Here is a 27,176-nt window from a genome sequence, read left to right on the forward strand (position 1 = left end):
CAGCAGAGGTTCCAAACACAAGCAGATGACATTGTTTGTGGAACATCTCACCATATATGGACAGATTTTGTGTTCAGATGGAATGTGGTGCCCAATAGTTTCCCAAGAGCCTATCTAAAAGGACAACCATGATTAAAATGTAAAGAAAGGTATTTTTTTGTAATAAGTATTATTTTTTTCTTTTATCCAATGGCATGGACCTAAATTAGTTAACCAGTGAAAAGATATCACCATGGACCGACATAAAAATCATTGTGCCCCATAGAAGAAGTTCTAATTCGGCTTACCTCCAAAAGAAAAGAATAATATACAGCGGAAGTACAGAATAACATACCCCCTTAATTCTGCGGTCCTTACGATGTAGTTTTGCCTCTATTGAAGCCCCATAGTGTTCTCCTACACTAAGACTCCTTTCATGTCCCCCATAAAGTATGATGCCAACAAATTTGTCCCCCAAACACCAAAAGATATCACCACAGTAAATTCCTGCATACGCATAGTATGATGATCCTACAGTAGCCCACGCAAGGTATAATAACCCCATAGTGACCCCAACACAGTATGATAGCCCTCACACAGTCCTCCATACAGTATACTGGGCCTCCATACAGCATAATAGCCCTTTCACAAATCTTCACACTATAAGGTTATGTGCTCACGATCAGGACTTACTTCAGCAGGTCCTGATTTGCGGGGCCGCAAGCCTCCTCCGCAGGAGAACGCAGGAGACTGCAGATGCTTTTACCCACGATCAGAGTTCAGTACGCTGCGGTCTTCGCTTGTGTTCTCCCTACAGAGGACACATGCAAATCCACAGCAAACAATTGACATGCTACTGTGACGCCCCTGGACTATTGAGGTCATCACAGGGTACTGCACAAACTGCCCTCCACGTGCAGTATTCAACCCCCCATGGTTCTGGGTCTCTATCCTGCAGTGCTGCCTCCATCAGCATTCACAAATCCTAGATACACCTTGCACCACACCTGTCAGGCACACCAGTGGGCTGCTTAAGCAGGAATAGGGCCACTACCTAGTGGTCAGGCAGGGAGGTGGGAGGTGTCAAGTCAGTCGAGTGGTAGCCCTCGATCTGTGAGGAGCTCTGAGGAAGCTGGGAGATGGAGCTCCCAGGGGAGAAGTAAACTAGGTCGGAAACGGTGGAGTGGACCTTGGAGTCAGACCCCCGGTCGCAGTCAATTGAGGCTAGATGCCTGGGACCCGTCAAGGAGGACGGTCAGCAGCCTGGTCCTATCACCAGTCCGGATCCGAAGGCATGACGGGGTACACGGACCCTAGGTCGGGGAGAAGCTTTAGGCAACCCGGCAATTAACCTGCGGAGGACAGGGCCTTTATGGACTGTTCCCACCAGCTCAGAGATCGGGGCACTAGCGCAACAAGGGGGATAGGGCTTTGCTAGCAAGCAGCTCACTGAAATCTCAAGCGTGAGCTCCTGAGAGCAGGCTCTTTCACTTAGCCACAGTGGGAAGCGGGGTTCGAATAGCTCCAAGCTACTGAGCCACAACGGACAATCTAAAACTTAGTGCCAGGAGGCAGGTTACAGACCACTGTCAACACTGCAGTGGACGGGACCCTGACGAGCTCTCCTTGAGAGGCAGCGGTATCCAGAGACTTGGTTTACCCAATTGTCAGCGTCTGCTTCATTGCTGAGTGAGTACCTGACTGACCCCTGCACCATGTCCCCGCATCACCATCCATAGTCCCGTGGCCTACCCCTACCTGTGGAGGGCAACGTCACCTAGCTGCCCCACTCCATCACCCCAGGTACTCCCAACGGCAGCGGCGGTACTCCCAATTACAGCACACCATGGGTGGCGTCACAAACTATATCAGTTCCCCTGTAAATACCCCCTTTACATTTGAGTGTGGCCCCTAAGCCCCCGGGTCCGGAAACCCTCGAGCCACAAATGATCACCACCCCCGGATCCGAGCGGTTCGGTCCGCTGCAGGGGCGGCATACTACAGTCTGGAAAGATGCTCCACAGGTCAGTGTTTGCTGTGGAAAAAACAAGCACAGTGGGCACAGGATTTCTAGAAATCCCGGCCATTATGCTTGTACTATATAATGCAGTGTTTTAGACACAGCTGAAGCATGCTGCGTCCAAAACGCTGCAAACACTGATCATGGGCACGCATCCTAAAAGGCCTGCACAGATTATAATGGCCCCCACTAGCCTCTGAACAGTATAATGGCCCCCAAACAATCCTCCAGACAGTACAATGGACCCCAAAAAAACCTTTAGACAGTATAATGGCCCCCAAACGACCCTTCAAGCAGTTTAATGGCCCCGACACAAGCCTCTACATACACTATAATGGACCCCACACAACCCTCCATATAGTATAATTGGCTCCCACTCAGTCCTCCAAGCTGTATAATGGCCCACACATAATCCTCCAAATAGTTTGATGTCCTCCACAAAGTACTCATTGATTGAAAAAAATATATCTCTCCCCATTCACCCACTGCTATGGTCTCTGTTACCTTGTGGTGTGTACTACAGTTCCGAAATAATGATGTCATCACACCTGGTGCGCTGAGACATCAGACACACAGGGAGAATGGCGAAGGACGAAGCATCCGCTGACGCTTCTTCCTCATCATTCCTTTCAACTGGATCTGCATCAATTATGCAGTTGCAGTTGAAAGATGTGCAGGGGGAGCCCAGTTCCAGCGTTAGCACTGGGCTCCCCAGTCTCCCAGGCCCCATAGCAGTGGAGTGGTCTGCCACCATTAGCGGTACACTATTGGTTATCACCTACCCGTAGGTAATAAGTTGCAGATTTGTGGGTGTCCCACCACCAGGACCCATTCCGATTGTCAGATTGGGGAACATTTATTTTCAATGGATAACTTTTATCATCATTATAAAATAACTTAGCAGGTTGGCTGGCTGACCGCCATTCCATTCATTCTCAATTGGGCTACTAGATAACGCTCCATAATAAATAAATGGAGCTCAGCTCCCTCATGCACATTGCTTCTCCATTGTAATCAAGTATAAAAGTTCCCCGTTCTGCCCATAGGTGCAGGTCCGAGCAATAGGATATTTACAGATCAACAAGCACCTTTCCTATGGATAACTGGCTTTCACCAGATACAGTAACTCCTTTAGTATGTCCTATACAGGGGCGTCATATAGTTTGTGTAAGGCTATGGGGTCACATGAGCATATAAAAAATTGGTCCCGTTCTCATCCAGAAAAGTGGTACAATTTTTTTCTCATCCGTGTGATGTATGTTTTTTTACTCTACAGCTAGTGATCTTTTCCAAGACCAATTACAGTTTGCCATCTCACAGGATTGTAATGTATTTGTAAAAATCAAATGCCATACTTATGGTCTGTATGACATCCAATTTTTTTCACCCATTGTACCGATTTTGGAGTCAAGTTGCAGCGTGCTTTGATATTTTTCTCATGCCGAATACAGCTGAGTAAAGGAACTCCGATCTGCACTGCCTCATTGAATAACATGGGTCCAAATGCAATTCCATTTGTTATCGGGTTGCACTAGTCTAATTTTTACACTTTTGTGAGAAAGCCCTAAGGGTTGATTTCGTATCTGAGCTCTGGGGCCTAGGGGAACCCAAAATGTCCCTTTGACGCATATAAGAAGAACAATATTAAAGACTAGTGATAGTTGAGGACCCACTTGGAATTTTTTATTGGGGCCTACAAGTTTTCTACCTATCTCACTGCTCCTATGTTCATTAAAGTGTATTTTATCTCAATTTTGGGAAATGGGTGTAACTTTTGCTCCTGGATCCAATACAAAGTCTGCACCCTGGCCCCGCTACATTTACAATGATGATATGTCCTTATGTGACAGAGGCATACCCAAGCACCAGGGCCGGGAGCAACTACTACCTTTGGACCTCCCATAGGTGGATAAAAATAAAAATTGTCCAACTCAAGAGATAGATGACAATAAAGAAAATAATTATTATAACAATATAATAATATAATTCCAAAGGTAATTCTTATGAATCAGTGTATCCACACCACTGTAGACTGCAGGGCTAGGGAACCGGTAAGGATTTTCCATTCGCTGTGAGTTTTCCACACTCTGACTCCAGTTACAACTGTCTCCACAGTCCTAATGTTTATAAGCTTAGTTGCCAATGCATAGGTAATTTGGTAACACATTTAATTTAATTCTCTTTTAATCATTTATCCATAAATTCCCTTAAGTTTTGTTATGTTGCAAGCAAGAAGAATCACATGACACTTCCGTAACTTGAGTGATAGGTGAAACCATTTCCCACTCCTGGCTACCAAGGAGCCACGGGGGTAATGTGGACACCATGTACGTTCATGTAGATTATGTTCTTCAGTCTTCATCTGGGTAGTCACTTTTTGGAGGTGGGAGATTTATGTTTAGTGTCACTCCAGTCAATAGATAACCTAATTTTAGAGTGTAAACATCATTTTAATTTTTATTTCATAAATCAATAATACATATAAAAATAAGAAACTTTATAATATATCTTAGAAGAGATATCTGATTATTTTTGCTCCAAGACAGATTATTCAATCTCAAAATTCTCAATTCAAAAGTAAAATCTGTATTCAGTGAAGACCAATTTTCACATTAGTGAGATAGGACATGACCGTTATGAGTAGTGATGGACAAGCACTTAAATGATCAAATGCTCGTTCATCGATTCAAGCTGGTCAGATGCTAGGACAAGCTTGAAGCGAGTAACGAGCATTATGGAACATCAATGATTGGGCTGTTCAGGTCTCCACCCACAAACAGTAGAATAGAGGGATAAAGCTGGGCTCAACTGAATACAAGTAGAGAGGTGCTTGAGGGAAATAGGGGTTTCAAATATTATAGCAAATCCCAAGCACACAAATGGAAATGACACAAAGATAATGCAAAAGTGATTTATTTAGACTAGCTGCAGAAAGTATCACCACTACCAAGACAGAGCAAAACCAACGTTTCGGCCGGTGTGGGCCGCCTGCCTTACTGCCCTGCTGACATTATTGTCCTCTGGGACTCTGTCCCCACTCCTGGCTGCCTCAAGGCAATTTTTCCTCTACTTTATCTCTTATCCACACCACCCTGGCTATTGCCATTTTCTGCTGATACTAAGACGCCGCACATCCATCGCAGTCCCCAGACGTTTTCTTTACCATCCTATGCATGTTTTCATGACACACAAATCCTTGATAAAGGCCCACACCGGCCGAAACGTTGGTTTTGCTCTGTCTTGGTAGTGGCGATTCTTTCTGCAGCTAGTCTAAATAAATCACTTTTGCATTATCTTTGTGTCATTTCCTTTTTTCACCCACATACAGCCATGAAAAGAGCATTTCTAAGTGGAAGGTGGAAACGTTTCATCTCCCGGGAGAGCTATTCAGAGACTGCGAATGGCTCTCCCTGAGGCGCCTGCACAAATCATGCAGTGAAGTGAGACTATGCGTTGTGATTGTTTCACGGCGAAATATCAGAGCACCCATGATACTTGGCCAAGCTCCGCAAGTACATAAGCACCCCGGATACTCGATCAAGTAACAAGCAAAGCAGAGCATCCTTGCTCATTACTAGGTTCCAGGAGGGCAGAGGAGGAGATACCTCTGAATCTAGCTCTTCCCTCCTCTTCCTGCCTGTCCACTAATTAGAAGATAACAATTGCTGCTGCTAAGATTTGATTTCAGTATTATAATGGCCTTTTCACATTGCTTTATTATCTACGTTCACTGGTCCTTTTGGAGCTTCCGTCCGAACTCCCCCTCAAAACAGGTTTTGGATGCATGCAACAACTATAATGGAGCAGACTGAGTCACTGTGTGCTCTGTCTTGCACCATTTTCGGGCGTATACGCTCTTCATGTACTGGCTGATGTACCATCTAGTGATATGATTCCCTGCCCACTAAAGTGTCTTCTGAAGACAGAAATGCCATATTGGAATTCACTCCCACCTCCAACAGGCATCATTCTTTAACAGGCGGACACCCAGACGTAGCAGACTGTGTCTGGGTGTCCGCCTGCAGAAGGCATATAGACCCAAAAATGTTGCACGACAGAGCACACGCTGACTCTGCCTGCTCCATTACAGTCAATGGCCTCGTTGGCACATACGTCCGAAACACGTTTTACGGGGGGGTTCGGATGGAATCTCTGATGGGATCAGTCAATATAGGTAATAACGCAATGTGAAAGCCGCCTGAGTTTTCAGTCCATGAGTAGAGAGAATATGATTTCCCTTATAAGATTTATTACATAGTTTCTTATTTTCATGTGTACTATTAATTTATGCAATAAAATGAAAATGGCGGTTGCTCTTTAAAGGAGCCAGTCCTGGTGACATTATCATTTTACATAATCAGGGATGTAATGAATGCCAATGGCCATTTGGTTGTTAGAAACCGCACTGATTTTTGTTTCCTTTGCGGGGTTTGGGGCTCTCATCCCACCGTGTAGGTGCAGCAGGTTTTTCATTTAGCACTCAATAAGTATAAACTGAGGTTTAATTGACCTTAGGGGAGAGCATTTAATCCATTTTCCAACAGCGTACTCAATGTATTTTATGTCTTCGGAGCCACGATATTAATTTGAAATGCCGGCAGTAAGAAATCTCTCTACTACCCTATGGGTAAACAAATAGTGTGGGAAGCTAAATTAAATTGTCACTTTTATAGGAGTTTCCTCCTCGCAGAGTGTAAACTGCGTGACTCTGTTACCTAGAAACAGGCAAAATGAAGTCGCACTTCCTAAATCATATTTAACCCCTTCTCCACCCAGGGAATATGCTGCATCATTAATATGTATTTATAGTTGTAGATTTCTGGCTCTCGTCTTGTTTAGAGAAGTCTAATGCTCCTATTGGTTTATCATTGGTGATATTTTCTTTTTTTTTGGGTTGTAGGAGCTGTAGCCAGCACCGAGGTAAAGCTGAAACTCCAGGAATTCCTCTTGAGTAAATCTGCCACAAAAGATACTTTTACAAACGGAACCAATCATTCCATGGGCCGCCACCCCAAGCTTTGGTACACGTATGTCATCACATCTCAATGTTTTATTATTGCAAAGAATTTCGGTTATAAGGTTATGGATTCATGTTTTTTTTTAATGAATTACCTTAAAACATTTAGCTAACTATATACACACATAAACATTAAAGGGAATCTGTCAGCAGGTTTTTGCTATGTAATCTGAAGACAGCATTCTGTATAGATTAACAGATTTCAGTGATGCATTTCTTATCAAGGTCTGTGCTGTTGCTGCAATGTTTGTTTTAGCTTCAGGAGTTCATCATTGACAGACTAAGGGTACCTTCACACTTAGCGATGCAGCAGCGATCCGACCACCGATCTGACCTGGTCAGGATCGCTGCTGCATCGCTACATGGTCGCTGGTGAGCTGTCAAACAGGCAGATCTCACCAGCGACCAGTGACCAGCCCCCAGCCAGCAGCGACGTGCAAGCGACGTTGCGCTTGCACGGAGCCGCCGTCTGGAAGCTGCGGAGACTGGTAACTAAGGTAAACATCGGGTATGGTTACCCGATGTTTACATTAGTTACCAGTGTGAGCAGGGAGCAGGGAGCCGCGCACACTAAGCGCTGGCTCCTTGCTCTCCTAGCTACAGTACACATCGGGTTAATTAACCCGATGTGTAATGCAGCTACATGTGCAGAGAGCAGGGAGCCGCGCACACTGCTTAGCGCTGGCTCCTTGCTCTCCTAGCTGCTGTACACATCGGGTTAATTAACCCGATGTGTACAGCAGCTACATGTGCAGAGAGCCGGAGCCGGCAGCACAGGCAGCGTGAGAGCTGCAGAGGCTGGTAACTAAGGTAAATATCGGGTAACCACCTTGGTTACCCGATGTTTATCTTGGATACAGCTTACCTCAGCTGTCAGACGCCGGCTCCTGCTCCCTGCTCGCTTCATTTGTCGCTCTCTTGCTGTCACACACAGCGATCTGTGTGTCACAGCAGGAGAGCGGCTTTGAAGAAAACGAACCAGGGCTGTGTGTAACGAGCAGCGATCTCGCAGCAGGGGCCAGATCGCTGCTCAGTGTCACACACAGCAAGATCGCTAATGAGGTCACTGCTGCGTCACAAAAAGCGTGACTCAGCAGCGATCTCGGCAGCGAGCTCGCTGTGTGTGAAGCACCCCTAAATCAGCTAATCTAGTATGCAGCATTCTGTAATTAGCAGCTCACTGTTTATAGATATTGTATAGAGAAAGCCTGATGTGGGCAGAGGCCTCTTTCTCAGCTCTGCTGCATTGCTAAATCTAAAAACTCTCTATCAGAACCCCTGCGCCCAGTAATCTAAGTGATTACATTATTAGATTCAGGGTCTCATTGCCTACATCATACTGCTCTCAGATGAGGTAGCAAAAATCTGCTGACAGATTCCCTTTAACAGCTTCACCAAGGATAAACATAGAGCTACACATACAGTGCCTACAAGTAGTATTCAACCCCCTGCAGATTTAGCAGGTTTACACATTCGGAATTAACTTGGCATTGTGACATTTGGACTGTAGATCAGCCTGGAAGTGTGAAATGCACTGCAGCAAAAAAGAATGTTATTTCTTTTTTTATTTTTTTTTTTTTAAATTGTGAAAAGTTTATTCAGAGTGTCATTTATTATTCAACCCCTCAAACCACAAGAATTCTGTTTGGTTCCCCTGAAGTATTAAGAAGTATTTCAGGCACAAAGAACAATGAGCTTCACATGTTTGGATTAATTATCTCTTTTTCCAGCCTTTTCTGACTAATTAAGACCCTCCCCAAACTTGTGAACAGCACTCATACTTGGTCAACATGGTAAAGACAAAGGAGCATTCCAAGGCCATCAGAGACAAGATCGTGGAGGGTCACAAGGCTGGCAAGGGGTACAAAACCCTTTCCAAGGAGTTGGGCCTACCTGTCTCCACTGTTGGGAGCATCATCAGGAAGTGGAAGGCTTATGGAACTACTGTTAGCCTTCCACGGCCTGGACAGCCTTTGAAAGTTTCCACCCGTGCCGAGGCCAGTCTTATCTGAAGAGTCAAGGCTAACCCAAGGACAACAAGGAAGGAGCTCCAGGAAGATCTCATGGCAGTGGGGACATTGGTTTCAGTCAATACCATAAGTAACGTACTCCACCGCAATGGTCTTCGTTCCAGACGAGCCGTAAGGTACCTTTACTTTCAAAGCGTCATGTCAAGGCTCGTCTACAGTTTGCTCATGATCACTTGGAGGACTCTGAGACAGACTGGTTCAAGGTTCTCTGGTCTGATGAGACCAAGATCGAGATCTTTGGTGCCAACCACACACGTGACGTTTGGAGACTGGATGGCACTGCATACGACCCCAAGAATACCATCCCTACAGTCAAGCATGGTGGTGGCACCATCATGCTATGGGGCTGTTTCTCAGCCAAGGGGCCTGGCCATCTGGTCCGCATCCATGGGAAGATGGATAGCACGTCCTACCTGGAGATTTTGGCCAAGAACCTCCGCTCCTCCATCAAGGATCTTAAGATGGGTCGTCATTTCATCTTCCAACAAGACAACGACCCAAAGCACACAGCCAAGAAAACCAAGGCCTGGTTCAAGAGGGAAAAAATCAAGGTGTTGCAGTGGCCTAGTCAGTGTCCTGAGCTTAACCCAATTGAAAACTTGTGGAAGGAGCTCAAGATTAAAGTCCACATGAGACACCCAAAGAACCTAGATAACTTGGAGAAGATCTGCATGGAGGAGTGGGCCAAGATAACTCCAGAGACCTGTGCCGGCCTGATCAGGTCTTATAAAAGACGATTATTAGCTGTAATTGCAACAAGGGTTATTCCACAAAATATTAAACCTAGGGGTTGAATAATAATTGACCCACACTTTTATGTTGAAAATTTATTAAAATTTAACTGAGCAACATAACTTGTTGGTTTGTAAGATTTATGCATCTGTTAATAAATCCTGCTCTTGTTTGACGTTTGCAGGCTCTAACTTATTTGCATCTTATCAAACCTGCTAAATCTGCAGGGGGTTGAATACTACTTATAGGCACTGTATATCATCTATTGCTTGCTGCTAAAGAAGGTAATATTTTGGGAGGCAACTTGTCTCATATCCTGCCAAGCAAGTCCAAGTCAAGTTATTGGGACTAATGATATGGATGACCTAAGGTTTACAATGCAAGATAATTGTAAATGAGTATTGTTAAAACCCCTCATTTCATAACTTTCTTTCCATGTAAACAGGCTGCTAATTACCCGATGGTTGAGCAAAATGCTTGTTCATTGGGTGACATGATCTTTGGTGTTGCACAAAAGATCATCATTCTTGGTGGTGCATTGTTCTGTGTAGACAGAATTCACACTGCCACTCAGTGCGCATCATTTACTTTCAGCCTTTGTAAACTGGCATTTAAACTATTATGCCGCTGGTTGGTCCATAGAAAAAGTTCCTTTGTATTGATAGGTCATCAATATCAGATGGGGAGGTCCAACACCTGTCACTTCTCCGATCAGCAGTTTTCAGTTCCATCAGCGGCCAGATGCAAAAAGTTAATGGAGCTGAACAGGGCAGCTCCATGCACTGTGTAGTGGCCAATGCTGAAAATGCAGCTCGGGAGAAATTTGTAACAACTTTTCAACCTTTTGACTATTAAATCCATATAAATAGAATTCTTCCTGTGTAAGAGAATGTGTTTGTCATAAATTAGTGACTATGTGGGTCCCAAAATTTACTTAAAATTCTATGCCTCGTTCTACATCAATTCATGTCTCACAATGTACAAATAGATCAGGCAAACCTGCTGTCATGTATAATACAGTTCAAGTGAATATACTGGAAAATTGTAAAGTGTTTAAGCTTTTGAATGGGTAGCATCATTCTTTGAAGTTGTCTAATTTAGTTGTCTGTGTTGCAGGGCAGCGCATCATACGTCATTGGATCAAAGTTCTCCTCCACTAAGTGGGACCTCTCCATCATACAAATATCCTTTACCAGGGGCTCAAGATAGCAAGGATGACTTTCCTTTAAGAAAAACTGGTAGGCCCTTGAAAAATACACATTTATATTATTTTTATACAAAAGATCTTTAGCGCACTTCACACTTTTGCCGTTATAGCTAAGCAAGTGATGGAGGAATTATGTAACAGACCTTCGTAGACTTTAATACTGATAGGCTAAGGATTGGCCATCTGTACCAACTTGATGGGAGTCCGACTCCTTGTGCTCCGACAGATCAGCTCATTGTTGTGTATTGTTTCACTGTTTGACAATGACAGCTCCATACAACTTGTAGTGGCTGTACCTGGTACTGCATCTCTAAGCTCAGTCCCATTGAAATTAATAGGTCTAAGCTGCAATACCAAGCACAGCCACTAGACCAGAGCTCTACCTGGTAAAAAGTGCCATGAGCTGATTGGGGTTAACTGGGGTTGTACCATCACTGGTCTGATATTGATGGTGTATTGTAAGGCATTCTCCCAATGGGAACTGTCTATGCATATATAATTGCTGACTGGACAAAATGGATGCTTTCCGCTGTTATACCGTTTGTGGCTAATTAGACCAAGATATTGTATAATTAAGGTGTATATGTGGTAACCTCAGGTAGTGCACGGTAGGGGTTATGTACCCGGTGGCCTGTAATCCACCACACAGTGGATGAGCTGATTGTCAAGTTGAATCTCCTCCAATCCTTGCAGATACACAATGTTCCCCAATAAAAAGGGAACATAACCGTGGAATATAGCGTTTTTCATTGTATCTGCCCCTTTTATGGAGCGTCTGATGGTGGTGACATTTATTGGGCAGTTATTCTTCAATCATAATACAACTATGTCTTGGGAATGAAAATGTTTTGTTTTTTTAATGATGACAAGATAACTAACTATATACAGGGAGTGGATAATAGCTGGTCAGTGGTTTCTGCACTCAGAGTTGAAGGTGGACCCACACATACAGACAGGCAGACCTCTGAGGGAAAACCTTCTTTTCAGATCAGCTCACTGGCTCGCAAAATATCCCTCTGGTAACTCTAACTCAGTTCTCCTTTTGTTGGGCAGAGTTGTGCTTCTCCTCTGAGGCAACTTATCCTTGTAGTGATGCATTAGAAATCCTCCCGATATAGGGAATATCAGCGCCTCCTTTCTCAACTGCCGTCTCCCAACTGCCTACATTTTCACTGTATAGTTAGAGTTAGCTTCTCCCACTCACATGTGATTCATAGAGCTGCAGTCATTGGCTGACAGCACAAGGGAAGCTTAACCCTCTGAGTGCTGTCTGTCAGAAGGTGTGATGCCTATCTGGAGCCACAGACTCAGGATCGGTGAAATAGGTGGATAGAGGCAGCCGCCCACAAAGCAAGAACCTGGACCCCACAACCCTTTAAACCCCTGTACAGGGATTTGGAATTATGACAGGGCCCAGGTGATCGCTCCCCTCGGAAGACTGCAGTCCTGAGAAGAGTAGTAACCAGGCAGGGTCAAATCCAGAAGGTAGAACAGGGACAAAAATTGTTAGGTGGGAGAGTGGTCCGATATCAGGCTAAGGGTCAAAACCGGAGCTAGCAATGAAGTACAGAAACGGCAGGCAGAAGAGTGGTCAGGCAAACAAGCTAAGGGTCAAAACCGGAGCTAGCAGAGAAGTACAGGAACTTCAGGCAGAAGAGTGGTCAGGTAATCAAGCTAAGGTCAATAAACAGAAATACAAACAAACAGCAAGGAACCAGAGACTAGCAGAGACTTACAGGACTATATCTGGCACCTACCAACAGAAGGGAGAAAGCATAAGAGGGGTGTGGTGCCTTCCCATTGGCCCCAGCTGAAAGGTAGTTACTCCAGCCGGAAGGCACACACCACCACAGTCAACCAGTGGTACTGCAGGTCCTGGTGAAACCCAGCCTAATAGATGAGCAGAGCCTGCGCCCAGCAGAGCCACTGACTGCTCCCTCATCCCCAGCGCCACCCACAGTGGTGACGTGGCAGCGTCTGGTGATTGAAGCAGAAGTCGACTCTGGTGGAGCTGTGACAGCAGGTTTCACAATATGTTACATGGAAAATTCCAGCATTTGAATGGAACACTCTATACTTCTGGTATCTCATGGAGATGGCCACTTTGTGGGATACCACGTACAGTAAATAATAACCACATACTGATCTGTAAAGGTGATACTCTTATGTTATCTCTCAATTTAAGTAACAACTTCTAAAATCAGGTAAGAATGGAGTCATGTGGCACAACGTGATATGGTACAACAATATCTTATCAGTAGTTTTAGCTAGGACTGCCGGTCTGAACAAATATATCCCAAATATTTAAAGCGATTTTCAGTTCAGCTTCATTTACTATGATTCAAAACTGAATTTGTATAAAAATAAATTACATTTTTTTCCAGATGTATAAATTGATTAAAAAAATTAGTCCAGGCATTTAATAGTTACACCTACATAGTACCTTACATAAGTCTTTCTGAACTGAAAAATACTCCCCGTTTCCTAGCATCCCATAGTAAACACATTATATCACTGCCCTTTGATGTCTGGTCCAGGATAAATCCTGGCTGTTTTCCTTTCGTTCCAATGGGAATCAGGTTCTGTCCCACTCTATATTTTCTGATGGACATCGTGTTTGCATCAAGCGAAACTTACTGCACCCCTGCTGAGAACATGAATAGGTGTAGAAATGTCTGTACCCTGAAAAAAGCCTACACAGCTGCTATTGAAATTTAATGGAAGTGGCATTTGAAAGGAATACATGTCCCAAATGCAACCCTTATCACAATCTCCGAGTAGGGAATTTGCCCTTCAGGTTTACCCCGTGTCTTTTTCTATTACATATAAATGGGCTGATATCTTAAACAGATGAAAAGACAGAGACGTTGCATATAAATCTTGAAAGATTATTTTGCGTATAGTTGGGTAAACATGTGGGCAGGGAAAAGTCTTACATTCCTGCTGTGAGGCTTAATACCTATCAAATACTCCCACTATTAACTAGTGTTCCCCTTAAAGGACTCCTGTAGAGTGCGGTTTGTTATCATTGGCCACCAATTATAAATATTACATGGGATATTTCCTGCAAGCAAGAGTGAAAAACACTGCAGGAATCAGCTATTTTACTAGACAGAATAACATGCGAGTGTTGGTATATTGGAAGAAGTGTGAAATATGGGGAAATCAGATTTTAAAGGGAACCTTTCAGGTCCAATATACAGGCAGAACCACAAGCAGTTCTGGGTGTATATTGCTAATCCCTGCCTAACCGTCCCTGTATACACTAGCATAGACAAAGAGATCTATAGGAAAAGTATTTCTGAAGATCTTTTATCTCATGCTAATGAGCATAAAGACTAGTCACAAGGGCGTTAAATCCCCTGACTAATCCTCCCTCTTAGCATGTTAAAACACCCACAGGGCCATGTTAACATGCTATTCAATGCAGCATCACCAGCGGCGACACATGTACCTGTGTCCTCGGTGAACGCTGAGCTGAATGTCCAGGCAGTTCCAGTCATGCGCAGTAGACCTTTCTGAAGCTGGGACACATACACCCGGTTTCATACTGCACATGACTGGAAGTGCGGGGCATTCAGAAGCAGTCACAGGTATGCACATCACCACTAGTGCAGCTGCATTGAATATCATGCTAGTACACCCCGTGGGTGTACTAACATGCTAAGAGGGCGGACTAGTCGGGGGATATAACGCCCTTGGGACTAGTCCCCTCGCTCATTAGCATATGATAAGAGATCTTTAAGCCTGCTTTACATGGGACGACCGATTGTGCGATTTCACAATCGATCGTACCCGCCCCCGTCGTTTGTGCGTCACGGGCAAATCGCTGCCCGTGTCGCACAAAGTCGTGAAAACCCCGTCACACGTACTTACCTGCTGAGCGACCTCGCTGTGGACGGCGAACGTCCACTTCCTGAATGGGGAGGGACGTTCGGCGTCACAGCGACGTCACACAGCCACCGGCCAATAGAAGCGGAGGGGCGGAGATGAGCAGGATGTAAACATCCCGCCCACCTCCTTCCTTCCGCATAGCCGGCAGGAAGCAGGTAAGCAGAGTTCATCGCTCCCTTGGTGTCACATGGAATGACGTGTGCTGCCACGGGAACGATGAACAACCGGCACAAGTAAAAATAAACGATATTATGAAACTGAGCGACGAGTACATGACTCACGATTTGTGAGCGATACTGCGTCGCTCAGAGGTTTCACACGAGACGACGTCGTGTATGATGCCGGATGTACGTCACGAAAACCGTGACCCCGACGATGCATCGCACGATCCGTCGTCTCGTGTAAAGCACCCTTTAGAAATACTTTTTGTAAAGATTAGTGATGAGCGAGTACCAAAAAGCTCGGGTGCTCGAGGCTCGGGCCGAGCATCCCAAGATACTCGTGTACTCGGCCCGAGCACCGAGCCCAATGTTATCCTATGGGAGACCCGAGTATTATTCTGAAATGACCCCCGGCAGCATGTAGAAACCATAAAAATGTAAAGTAAAAAAAAAAAACGTGCGTGTGTGTGTATGCGTGTATATATATATACATGCGGAGTGGAGTGCGGGAGGGGGCTTAGCCGAGCGGGGAAGTGTCGGGCTAAAGGCACGGTCATGCTGTGAGGGCCGGCCAATCACTGCAATTCCACAACTAACAGGGCTGTGGAATTGCAGTGGTCTGCCAGCCAATCCCTGCATGAGGGCTGGCTCTCAAAAGAGCGCCAACATGCAGGAATGAAGACCACGAGTACAGCACGAGTATCGCGAGATTACTCGGTACCCGCCGAGTAGCCCGAGTACAGTGATACTCGTGCGAGTACCGAGTAGTGACAAGCATACTCGCTCAACACTAGTAAAGATCTCTTTATCTATGCTAGTGTATACAGGGATAGTTAGGCAGGAATTAGTAATATACACCCACAACTGCTCGTGGTTCTTAGTGTATATTGGACCTGACAGGTTCCCTTTAAGCTGCATGACAGACAGGGAATTTGCACCCAATAAGATGAACCAGCAAATAATGATGTACTATGTCGGTTAACGATTTCCAATTATTTATATATTAAGACAGAATTAAAAATGGATCAAAATAAGTGAATTACAACAAATACGATGGTCAAAGAAGTGTCCAAATAATTCTTTGATCAGATTTATAAGAAGTCTCATAGATCAACATTTTGTAAAGATGTCAGATTGTGTCTTCTGTTTTCTGCTTTTGTCATCTTGTTTCCCTAATATTCTCGGCATGTTTATTTGCTGTTTAACAGCTGGAGATCATGGGGGCGGGAGCTCCAGCATGGCGCTTGAGCATCCATGATACTCGGCCAAGTAACGAGCGTGCCTGAGCAAACCGATACTCAATCGAGTATCAAGTAGTACTGAGCATGCTCCCTCATCACTATTGTCATCTAATTCATGACTAGCTGTGGTAGGATGTGACTGGAGTGCGATTTCAGATGTAGTGTACGGAGGTGAACGCCACTTGTCAGATTTTCCAGAATCATAAAATGATGGGCAAATCTTCATGAATCAAGAGCGTCTGACTCCAGCACACCCAAACAAACATAGAAGATGATTTGACTGGTTGTCCGAGTCCTAAAATCTAAAACGAAGGGGTTAAAAGCAATCATGCAAGCACTGCTTTCCTCTTATACTGTTGACAGCCTGAATAGAAAGTCTCATCACTGCAATTGCTGAGACCTCTACAGATTAAAACATTTGAAGTATCTAGTTTTCCAATAGTGTAATTACACTGTAAGGTGCCTATGCTGTTGGCCCGACTCTCATAAGCTAATAATAATTATTTAATTTATATAGCCCCAACATATGCAGCAAAACATTACACTTAAGCAAGGACATATACAGAAAATAAGACATTACGCCAGTCTTGATGCAGGGGAGTGAACATGAATCAGAACTGTTAGAGAACTGGCATGCACCTCCGTGTCCACCTTACCACTAATCTTAAGGCTCGTTACACGCAACAACATATCTAACGATATATTGCCGGGGTCACGGATTCCGTGACGCACATCCGGCGTCGTTAGCGACGCCGTTGTGTGTAACAGCTCCGAGCGAGTGTTAGCGATCAAAAATACTCACCTTATCATTGATCGTTGACACGTCATTCATTTTCATAAAATCGTTGCTGTTGCAGGACGCTGGTTGTTCCTGTGGCAGCACACATCGCTAAGTGTGACACCGCAGGAACGAGGAACAACCTCGTACCTATGGCCGCCCGCAATGAGGAAGGAAGGAGGTGGGTGGGATGTTCGTCTCGCTCATCTTCGCCCCTCCGCTTCTATTGGGCAGCCGCTTAGTGATGCAGCTGTGACGCTGCACGAACCACCCCCTTAGAAAGGAGGCGGTTCACCGGCAACAGCGACGTCGCTAGGCAGGTAAGTTCCGTGTGACGGGTGTAAGCGATGTTGTGCGCCATAGGCAGCGATTTGCCAATGATGCACAACCGACGGGGCGGGTGCTTTCACCAGCGACATCGCTAGCGATGTCGCTGCATGTAAAGCCCCCTTTACTCTAGTCAGGGACAGGAGTAAGATTTGTGACATTATAAATGCCACTGTTCATCATAAATTTGGGCTATGTTGGTCGCTACGCTACCATCACGCAACATTTCCACCCATTTTGTCAGAGCTAAATGAAATTAGTGTGAAACACCAAAAGTTGCCAAATTTAAAAGCAGCTTCAAAGTTGAGGCAAAACTTTGAAACTTTTCAAATTGTTTTTTGCTGACTTAAAGTCTTTGACAAATTAGGCAATATATCACTGAGTGTACTGGATTTTAATATCCTTTATACTTCTCTTCTTTACACAGACATCATCTATTGTGGGAGAGTTTGTAGGACCCCTACACATATCATAGTTGGCCAGCTACAGTATCTCAACCAAACTTGGTTTTATGTGATTGATACATTTACCCTTGTTGTCAATGTACCACTGTTTGAAAAAGTAGAGTAACACAAATATATATATATATATATACACACACACTCACACATATATGTAGTGAAGACAAGAACTAGATGACCTGCTCATAGCCACAAATCAGAATCAAGTTTTTTGTTACTGAATTAGGGCCGGATGTAAGATATTTGTTGCAAAGTTGACCACTTTCTGTTCTTTCTTATTCTAATTTTCATATATAAGGCCAACACCACTTGTTCACAGTTGATATTTTAGAAGTTCTTAGGACTTTATATTGGTTTATTTGCAAAGTTGTTTTATTTTAGGTTTTAGATGGCTTTAGAGCAATAGAACCTCTTCTTCTTGTGCGAAGGTGTAGCCATTGATAGCATTATGCTTACGTTGTATATTTTCTGAGGGCTAATGATTTACTAGCTCTCCCAACTTTCATTAATTAACATGACATTTTAACAACATCCAGAAATACCCTGTTTACCTATTAAATCACAGTAAGTACAATAGAGTTAATTCTAGCCCTCAGCCACATCCCGTATGTTTTTATGCTGGTTTTATCAGGAAAAGAAACCGGAACCCCGACACGAGTCAAATGACCCTTGCCTCATTTAAGTAGCCACAAGGCTATGCTGTAGGCCTTGGGGACAATGAGGGACTGTTGTACCACGGTGTCCTTTGGACACACAATGACGTCCTGTATATGCTTACAGTGATAGACAGGCAGAAATCTGTCACCTTTGCCCTTGAGGTTAAGCCTTTTTTTCCTTTGCTTTGGGCAACATGGCTTTAGATAGTGTTGGATCTTTTTTATATCAAATATCAAATTTGTTCGAAGTGGAATTTTTAATAGGTATTTATTATTGGAATTGTTTCTCTTACAATATAAAAATACATCAAGGAATCACCAAGGAATGGATATTTTGCATAGCTTTCTGGTGATACCATTCGCAGAATCTAGAATTTCACCTCCATTACTGGTCCCAGAAGTATAAATTGGGCTACGACTCCTTAAACATTAGGACACCATCTCATCTGTACTCTTTATTTATCAGAAAAAGTTTTGGATTTCAACACATGGGGAGGGGAATTATTACTTAACAAAATGTAAGAGTGTGTTTCCCTTCTTTCTTGTGCCGATGTTTAATCCTCTGTTAATGGATATGAAAACCTCAACACCAAAAAGGATGGAGCAGACATTTTTACTGCACTAAGTGATTTATTTTGATCCGGCAAGTGATAGATAAGGTTCAACGTTTCAACCGACATCGGTCTTTATTAAGGACATCTACTAGAAGAGCCAGGATAGCATATGTGGAAGAGGCAATAAGCAGGTCATCGGTATTACCAAATCTATGTACCCTATCCTGGCTCTTCTAATACATCAACAGAAAAAGGGGGGTAGTCACCCTACCGATCCATGTGTCAAGATATCCAATTGAGTGTGGTGCAAGGATAAATCCTGGGCCGACTCTCCGGGTAAGTGTGAAGGAAGGAAAGCTGGAATTTTTTCTTTTGTTTTTTTTTCTTCTAATACATGTCCTTAATAAAGACCATTGTTGGTTGAAATGTTGGACCTTATCTACCACTTGCTGGAGCAATACAAAATCACTTAAAACAACAAGAATTTGTATTCTTCCTCCTTTTTTGGTGCTGAGGTTTTCATATCTACATTGATTCTGGATCGCTGTCCTTCCCTTGAGCATGTACTGCCTTAGAGCAGTGTTGCCACCCTTCTCCTCCCTTAATCCTTAAATCTCATATGTTTAATGTAAAGAAGGCCCTGTGTAGATCAAGATGGGCGCAGACAATAATCCCCAAAATGCTGACTTTACCAACAACTTTGACCTGACAGGAGGACTATGGAGATAAAAATACATCAAGGAATCACCAAGTAATGGATATTTCACACAGCTTTCCGGTGACACCATCTTCAATTGATCAGACCAATGAACTGCTTAGATATATATTTACCATTTATGTGATTCCCTAATACATTAATGCAGCTTCAGCAAAAGTGAGCCTGTGTGTGAGCCACCAAATAAAATGAGTGTTCCTTACACTAGCAGGACATTGAACTTTCACATAGCCTCTCTAATGGATTATCTACAACCTCATGACTTTGATCCCTGTCTGCTATTGACGTGTTAATTTGCATTTAATGGCCTTTTCTCACTTTTGCTTTTAGAATAATAATGTCTTTATAGATACAAAATGTGTTTTTCATGAGCTTGTGACTTTGTTGTGTTACTTTATACTCAGACGTGCAATCAGGTCATTCCAAGTATTTTTTTTTTTTTTAAAGCCCCAAAGTAGAATACAGGTTAGAGGACAGTCATGTAAACTACAAGCCATTAGGTCCAAATTTACTGTCTGTACATAAAGTTGGATGCTCTTTGTCCACTCTAGCTGTTTCTGAGTACTATTAAAGGGGTTGTTCACTACTTTTACATTGATGGCCTCTTCTTAGGATCCAATACCCCACACCCCCACCAATCAGGTGCTCTGGGTCCCGGCAGCGGCAGCAGGCAGCTGGAAATGCTCAGTAATGAGTTACCCTACTTTGCCCTTTCTACCAACAGAGGGTGCCTTACGTTTTTGGACACCCCCTGTTCCAGATGACGAACCGTAACTGTCCCTATTATAAACTGGCAGGGCACCCACCACCAAAGCCAGGTGTGAACAAAACAGTGATATCAAACCACATATACAGTGAGTGTTGTATATGTGGTTTGATATCACTGTTTTGTTCACACCTTGCTTTGGTGGTGGGTGCCCTGCCAGTTTATAATAGGGACAGTTACAGGTTGTATTCTGGAACGGGGGTGTCCAAAAACTTAAGGCACCCTCCGTTGGTAGGAAGAGCAAAGTAGGGTAACTTAGCAGGCCCCCCTACCCACCAATAAATTAAGATCCTGGAATGTTCATTATAATTAATATAGTCATCACTGCCCCTGTTTGGTACGGGTACAGCACTCACTGACACCATCACACCTTGTTGTATGTTGAATGAGAGGATATTAGTGTGTCTTTTTAACTTAAGATATTTAATAAAATTGAAATTGAGGTAGTTTTTGGTGGTTTTTAATTGAGATACCTCAGTATATATTTTGTGTGGTTTTGGCAAATGCTCAGTTCTGAAGCTGTTCCGTCTTCTGATAGCACCGCAGATACTGCTCATCCACCTCCAATTCCAATCAACCGGAGGCGGATGTGCAGTACCCAGTCATGCCCACTATCAGAAGATGAGCTCCAGAAGTAAGAATTTCCGGCTGATGCCACCGGGACCGAGAAAAGCTGATCAGAGGGGGTGTGGGGTGTCTGACCCAGTCGATCATACATTGATGACTTATCCTAAGGATAGGCCATGAATGTAAAAGTAGTGGATAACCGCTTTAATGACACCACTTCTTGTCACTTGGCTTTCTACATAACCTACGTGGCAAATAAGTCTACAACAATATAAAGCTACTAATACATTTCCCACTTGGTGGAGTTGTAGATACGTTTTTCATCATTTGGACTCAATGTTTAGTTCATTGCGTTAGGTTGAACAAATTATTCTAAAGATGGTCAAAATGGGAAATGTCAACTCAAATTATTGTTTGTTGAGTTGTCTCTCCAGTAAAGGAGACAAACTCTAGCACAGCGCCACCTATTGGAAGTCTGATCTGGCTTATATATCCTGAGTCATATTGCAAAGGATTGTTGAAAATCCACTTGTGACTTTTAGGATCGCTACTTCCAATAGGTGGCGCTGTGCTAGAGTTTGTCTCCTTTACTGGAGAGACAATTTGAATATTTCCCAGAGGGGCATTGCAGCTATAAGTCCCCTTACCTGGCAGCCAGACTGGCTTGCAAAGTCTCCTTAAGGAGAATAGTGTTCCCCCGTGTTTGTTGAGTGAAATTCAACAACCAGCTAAAATCTTGGCCAACTGATGACAGACCATCTAAAAAGAAGTTGTCCAAAGTCAAAGTTTCATCCCACAGAGGCAATCATTACTGCTTGAAATAGATCAGTAATGTGGTAACAAAAAGTCCAGAAAGATGAAAAAATTGAGATAAGGCTCCTGCACAGGTGAATGTACAGTATATTAACAGTGATGGAATAATATAACACGCTTGCTGCCAATATACTAAGAAACACTCACATTAAAGCGGGCTTTACATGGTACGATATCGCTAGCAATTTCTAGCGATATCGAGCGTGTAAGTCCTCGCCCCCGTCGCACATGCTATATCGTGTGATCGCTGCCGCAGCGAACATTATCGCTACGGCAGCGTCACACGTACTTACCTGGTCGTCGTCGTCGTCGCTGTGACTGCCGAACAATCCCTCGCTCAAGGGGGAAGGACATTCGTCGTCACCGCGACGTCACTAAGCGGCCGGCCAATCAAAGCGGAGGGGCGGAGATGAGCGGGACGTAACATCCCGCCCACCTCCTTCCTTCCGCATTGTGGCCGGCGGCAGGTAAGGAGACGTTCCTCGCTCCTGCGGTGTCACACATAGCGATGTGTGCTGCCGCAGGAGCGACGAATAACATGGATAAACAACCCTTACCGATTTTTGAGTTTGGGACGACCTCTACATGGTGAACGATTTTCACCATTTTTGTCGCTTAAGGTTGCTGGTAAGTGTCACACGCTGCGATATCGTTAATGACGCCGGAGGTGCGTCAATAACAACGTGACCCCGACGATAAAACATTAACGATATCGTAGCGTGTAAAGCCCCCTTAAGGCTCCTGTTCAAGTACAACTGACATATATAAGGACTTTACAAAACACTTTCAAAAGCAGGTCACCATCTTCACCTTTTCTTGTTTTTACTTTCTCTGACACCCAGGTGAAGCAGTAATACAAAAATGTATCAGGCCTAAAACGCACGTCCTTGAAAACCACGCACGTGTAAAACGGGCCGTTTTTCGGGTCCGTTTTCTGTTTTTTAGGTCCGTTTTTATGGTATGTGTGGCCTGCGTGTGTATCCCGTATGCTAGCCGTATGTGCGTGTGGAATGTCCGTGCGTGAGTGAAATAAATGATGTGTGTGTGTTGTCCGTGTGAAATGTACGTGTGTGATGCAAAATGTCGTTACTACATGTCGGAAGACATAGTAGCGGGATGAGAATGAACTCGGGTGAACTTCACCCGACTTCATTGTCATGCCGCGGCTCTGTCTGTGTGCCACGTAATGATTTGCGGTCACCTGTGAAGGATTCACCGGTGACCTCTAATCCCCCGAGTGACTGAAGTGTCCCCCCCTCTCTCACACTCACCGATCCCCGATCACCGGCGCTGCACGGCGTTCACACTGCTCCGGCGGCTTTTTCTAATTTTAAAAAGCCGGCTGCTCATTAAACAATCTCGTATTCCCTACTTTCTCCCCCCACCGGCGCCTATGATTGGTTGCAGTGAGACACGCCCCCACGCTGAGTGACAGGTGTCTCACTGCAACCAATCACAGCAGCCGGTGGGCGTGTCACTATGGAGTATAGAAATAAATAAGTAAATAATTAAAAAAAACGGCGTGCGGTCCCCCCCTATTTTAATACCAGCCAGATAAAGCCATACGGCTAAAGGCTGGTATTCTCAGGATGGGGAGTTCCACGTTATGGGGAGCCCCCCAGCCTAACAATATCAGTCAGCAGCCGCCCAGAATTGCCGCATGCATTATATGCGACAGTTCTGGGACTGTACCCGGCTCTTCCCGATTTGCCCTGGTGTGTTACGAGGGGGACCCGGGGAAGCGTGCCAAGATGGGAAATGGACAGCTTCCGACGGTCAAGGTCCACTGTGTGGTGTAAGGGACCACTGCTATGGTCAGGAAAGAGTGAGCGGGTTGCTACTAGTGATCGTCTGGAATGTCACAGACGATCTATGTACACTATGTAAACCAGTGAGGGTTGTATGACTCGGGGCTTCTCGTTCGGTGTACCTGTTGCACGGGGACGCACAGAGGTGCCTACGCACGTGTGCCAGCGGGAGTCACAGGAATATGGCACGAGGGTAGCACAGAGGTGCCCACGCACGTGTGCTTCAGAAACAGGTGAGTCCAACAGAGACTCAAGGAGCTCACCTGGGACAGGAACACAGCCTGCTAAATGGAATACTGCCAGAGCAGCAAGGCAGGGGCAAGACCTGCAAACCAGGTGCTGCCTGAGCAGCAAGGGCAAAGCCCACAAAAGACAATGACGTCTATACAGTGGCATGGCAGCACACTGCCAGACATCCAAACATAGAAAGACGGTCACGCACCGCCATGAAGGCAGGGGGAGCTTTTAAGGAGGCGTAGCTCCACCCAAGGGCAGGCGCAAGATGGGCGTGACCCAATCAGGATTCAGCACATCACCAGCCTCGTTATCGGGCCGTGTGATATCAGTGAGCAAATCAGAAGACGTCACTTGGGGCACATGCTCATCTTCCTGCCTCTGGGTCATAAAGGTGGGATCCTCGGTTTCACAATGTGCAAAGATAAGGGAAGTCTTGCTGCTTCCCTGAGCATCCATCCTTTGCACACTGTGCAACCTCTCAGACTCTCTGTGATCCTGAGCAGGAGAGCCCGTGGCAGGCAAGGGATGGGAGACCGCTCCATTCTTTGCAAGGGGAGAACCACTAGGTGTCACCCTTCCGCGGCAACTCCTGCAGACCGTGCAGTCTCCCAGACCTTTGGTGCGACTGAGCAGGAGGGCTCGTGGCAGACAAGGAATGGTGGACCACCTCATTCCTTGCTACAGGAAAGCCACGAGGTGTAACACTGGTGCATTGGCAAATCGGGGTAATAAGGAGTTATTGGCAGCCCATAGCTGCCAATCAGTCCTAGATTAATCATGTCAGGTGTCTCCCTGAGATACCTTCCATGATTAATCTGTAAGTGACAGTTAAAAAACACACACACACCCGAAAAAATAATTTATTAGAAATAAAAAACACTAACAAAGTCCCTCATCACCAATTTATTAACCCCGACAAAGCCCTCCATGTCCGGCATAATCCACGGACCTCCAGCATCGCATCCAGCTCTGCTGCATGGAGGTGGCCGGAGCTGCAGAAGACACTGCCGCTCCTGTCACCTCCATGCAGATAATGAAGACAGCCGCGAGATCAGCTGAGCTGTCACTGGATCCAGCGGTGGATGCAGCGGTGGCCGCGGGTAACCTCAGTGACAGCTCAGCTGATCACGCTACTCGCCGCCGCTCCTGTCAGCTCCACACAGCAACTGAGGTGAGTAGCGCGATCAGCTGAGCTGTCACTGAGGTTACCCGCGGCCACCGCTGGCGTCCAGCGGTGGCCGCGAGTTACCTGACTGACAGCAGCTGATCGCGCTACTCACCTCATTTGTTGCGTGAAGCTGACAGGAGCGGCGGTGTATTCTGCTGCTCCTGTCACCTGCATGCAGCAGAGCTGGATGCGACGCTGGAGGTCCGTGGATTACGCCGGACATGGAGGGCTTTGTCGGGGTTAATAAATTGGTGATGAGGGACTTTGTTAGTGTTTTTTATTTCTAATAAATTATTTTTTCGGGTGTGTGTGTGTTTTTTAAATGTCACTTACAGATTAATCATGGAAGGTATCTCGGGGAGACGCCTGACATGATTAATCTAGGACTTATTGCCAGCTATGGGCTGCCAATAACTCCTTATTACCCCGATTTGCCAACGCACCAGGGCAAATCAGGAAGAGCCGGGTACAGTCCCAGAACTGTCGCATATAATTTATGCGGCAATTCTGGGCGGCTGCTGACTGATATTGTTAGGCTGGGGGGCTCCCCATAACGTGGGGCTCCCCATCCTGAGAATACCAGCCTTCAGCCATATGGCTTTATCTGGCTGGTATTAAAATGGGGGGGGACCGCACGCCGTTTTTTTAAATTATTTATATATTTATTTTACTGCACAGTATAGACACGCCCACCGGCTGCTGTGATTGGGTGCAGTGAGACAGCTGTCACTCAGCGTGGTGGGCGTGTGTGACTGCAACCAATCACAGGCGCCGGTGGGCGGGGAAAGCAGGGAATACGAGATTGATTAATGGGCGGCCGGCTTTTTCAAAATAGTAAAAGCCGCCGGAGTTTTTATAACAGCCGTGCAGCGCCGCGCCGGAGATCGGGGACGGTAAATATGAGAGAGGGGGGGAACTGACCGACAGACAGCGAGAGGGACAGATAAGACAGAGAGACTGACCAACAGACATAGAGACCGACCGACCGACCGACGGACTGAGGGAGAGAACGAAACAGAAAAAGAAAAAAGACCGACATCACATGAAAAAAGCACAAAACGTACAGGGAGCAAACAGAGATGCGTCCGTGTAACTCGGACGTGCGCACAGACCCATTGACTTTCATTGGGTCCGTGCTGCGTGTTGCGTGCAGAAAACGGACATGCTTCCGTGCAAAACGCACACAGGTACGGATCACGGACACGGACAAACGGACATGCATCAAAAACGCACGTGGAGCTTTTATCATACAATAACATTGGTGCACGTTTGGCCGTGTCTCTAGTATACACGGAAACGGACCAAACACGCACGTGTTTCACGGATGTGTGTTTCAGGCCTCAAGTGAGGTGGCTACCTACATTCCCGGAGTACTTATGTTTACTCAGTCTCCCCTATTTATCATTTGTGTTTTATTTTAAGTCCCTTTTCTGTTGTGTCTTATGGTGTTCGATGCGGTTTATTGTACCAAATGTTTCAAAATGGCGCACGTTGTTTATGAATTTTCCACTAAGTAAAACATGGTTCCTCCAAGATGCGTCCATCATTTCAACTATTCCTGGGTTTTCATATCAAACAAAAAATCTATTTTGTATGTAACCCCTTCTCATGTACAGCAGCATAGAATCAATGGTGCTCTATAAATAAATATTAATAATAATAATAATTATTAAAAAAAAAGTATCCAAAACTTAAAAAAATCCCTCACAGCGTGCATGAGATTTATATAAATCCTGCAATACTCTGTCTATTTTCTGCACAGAAATATGCATACGGATCAGTATGGCATCCGATTTTTCGGATAATTACAATTCTGTAAGATGGGAAACTCCTCCTTAAAGGCCCCGTCACACACAGAGATAAATCTTTGTCAGATCTGTGGTTGCAGTGAAATCATGGACAAATTGTTCCATCTGTACACAGCCACAAACCTGGCACTGATTGTCCACAATTTCACTGCAACCACAGATCTACCACAGATCTACCACAGATCTACCACAGATCTACCACAGATCTACCACAGATCTACCACAGATCTACCACAG

At 45.0% G+C, this 27,176-nt stretch overlaps 1 protein-coding gene across 3 annotated transcripts in view; it reads left to right on the forward strand.

Moving 5' to 3' along the window:
- Positions 1-27,176, forward strand: part of HDAC9 (histone deacetylase 9) — a 980,770-nt gene that overhangs the window by 843,430 nt on the left and 110,164 nt on the right. For all 3 annotated transcript variants that reach the window (XM_075315376.1, XM_075315378.1, XM_075315377.1), the window contains 2 exons: positions 6,900-7,026; positions 10,895-11,016. In XM_075315376.1, the coding sequence (XP_075171491.1) occupies positions 6,900-7,026; positions 10,895-11,016 (249 nt within the window). The remainder of the gene's footprint in view (positions 1-6,899; positions 7,027-10,894; positions 11,017-27,176) is intronic.

Source organism: Anomaloglossus baeobatrachus, chromosome 6 (genome assembly GCF_048569485.1).
Source record: "Anomaloglossus baeobatrachus isolate aAnoBae1 chromosome 6, aAnoBae1.hap1, whole genome shotgun sequence".
NCBI lineage: Eukaryota > Metazoa > Chordata > Amphibia > Anura > Aromobatidae > Anomaloglossus > Anomaloglossus baeobatrachus.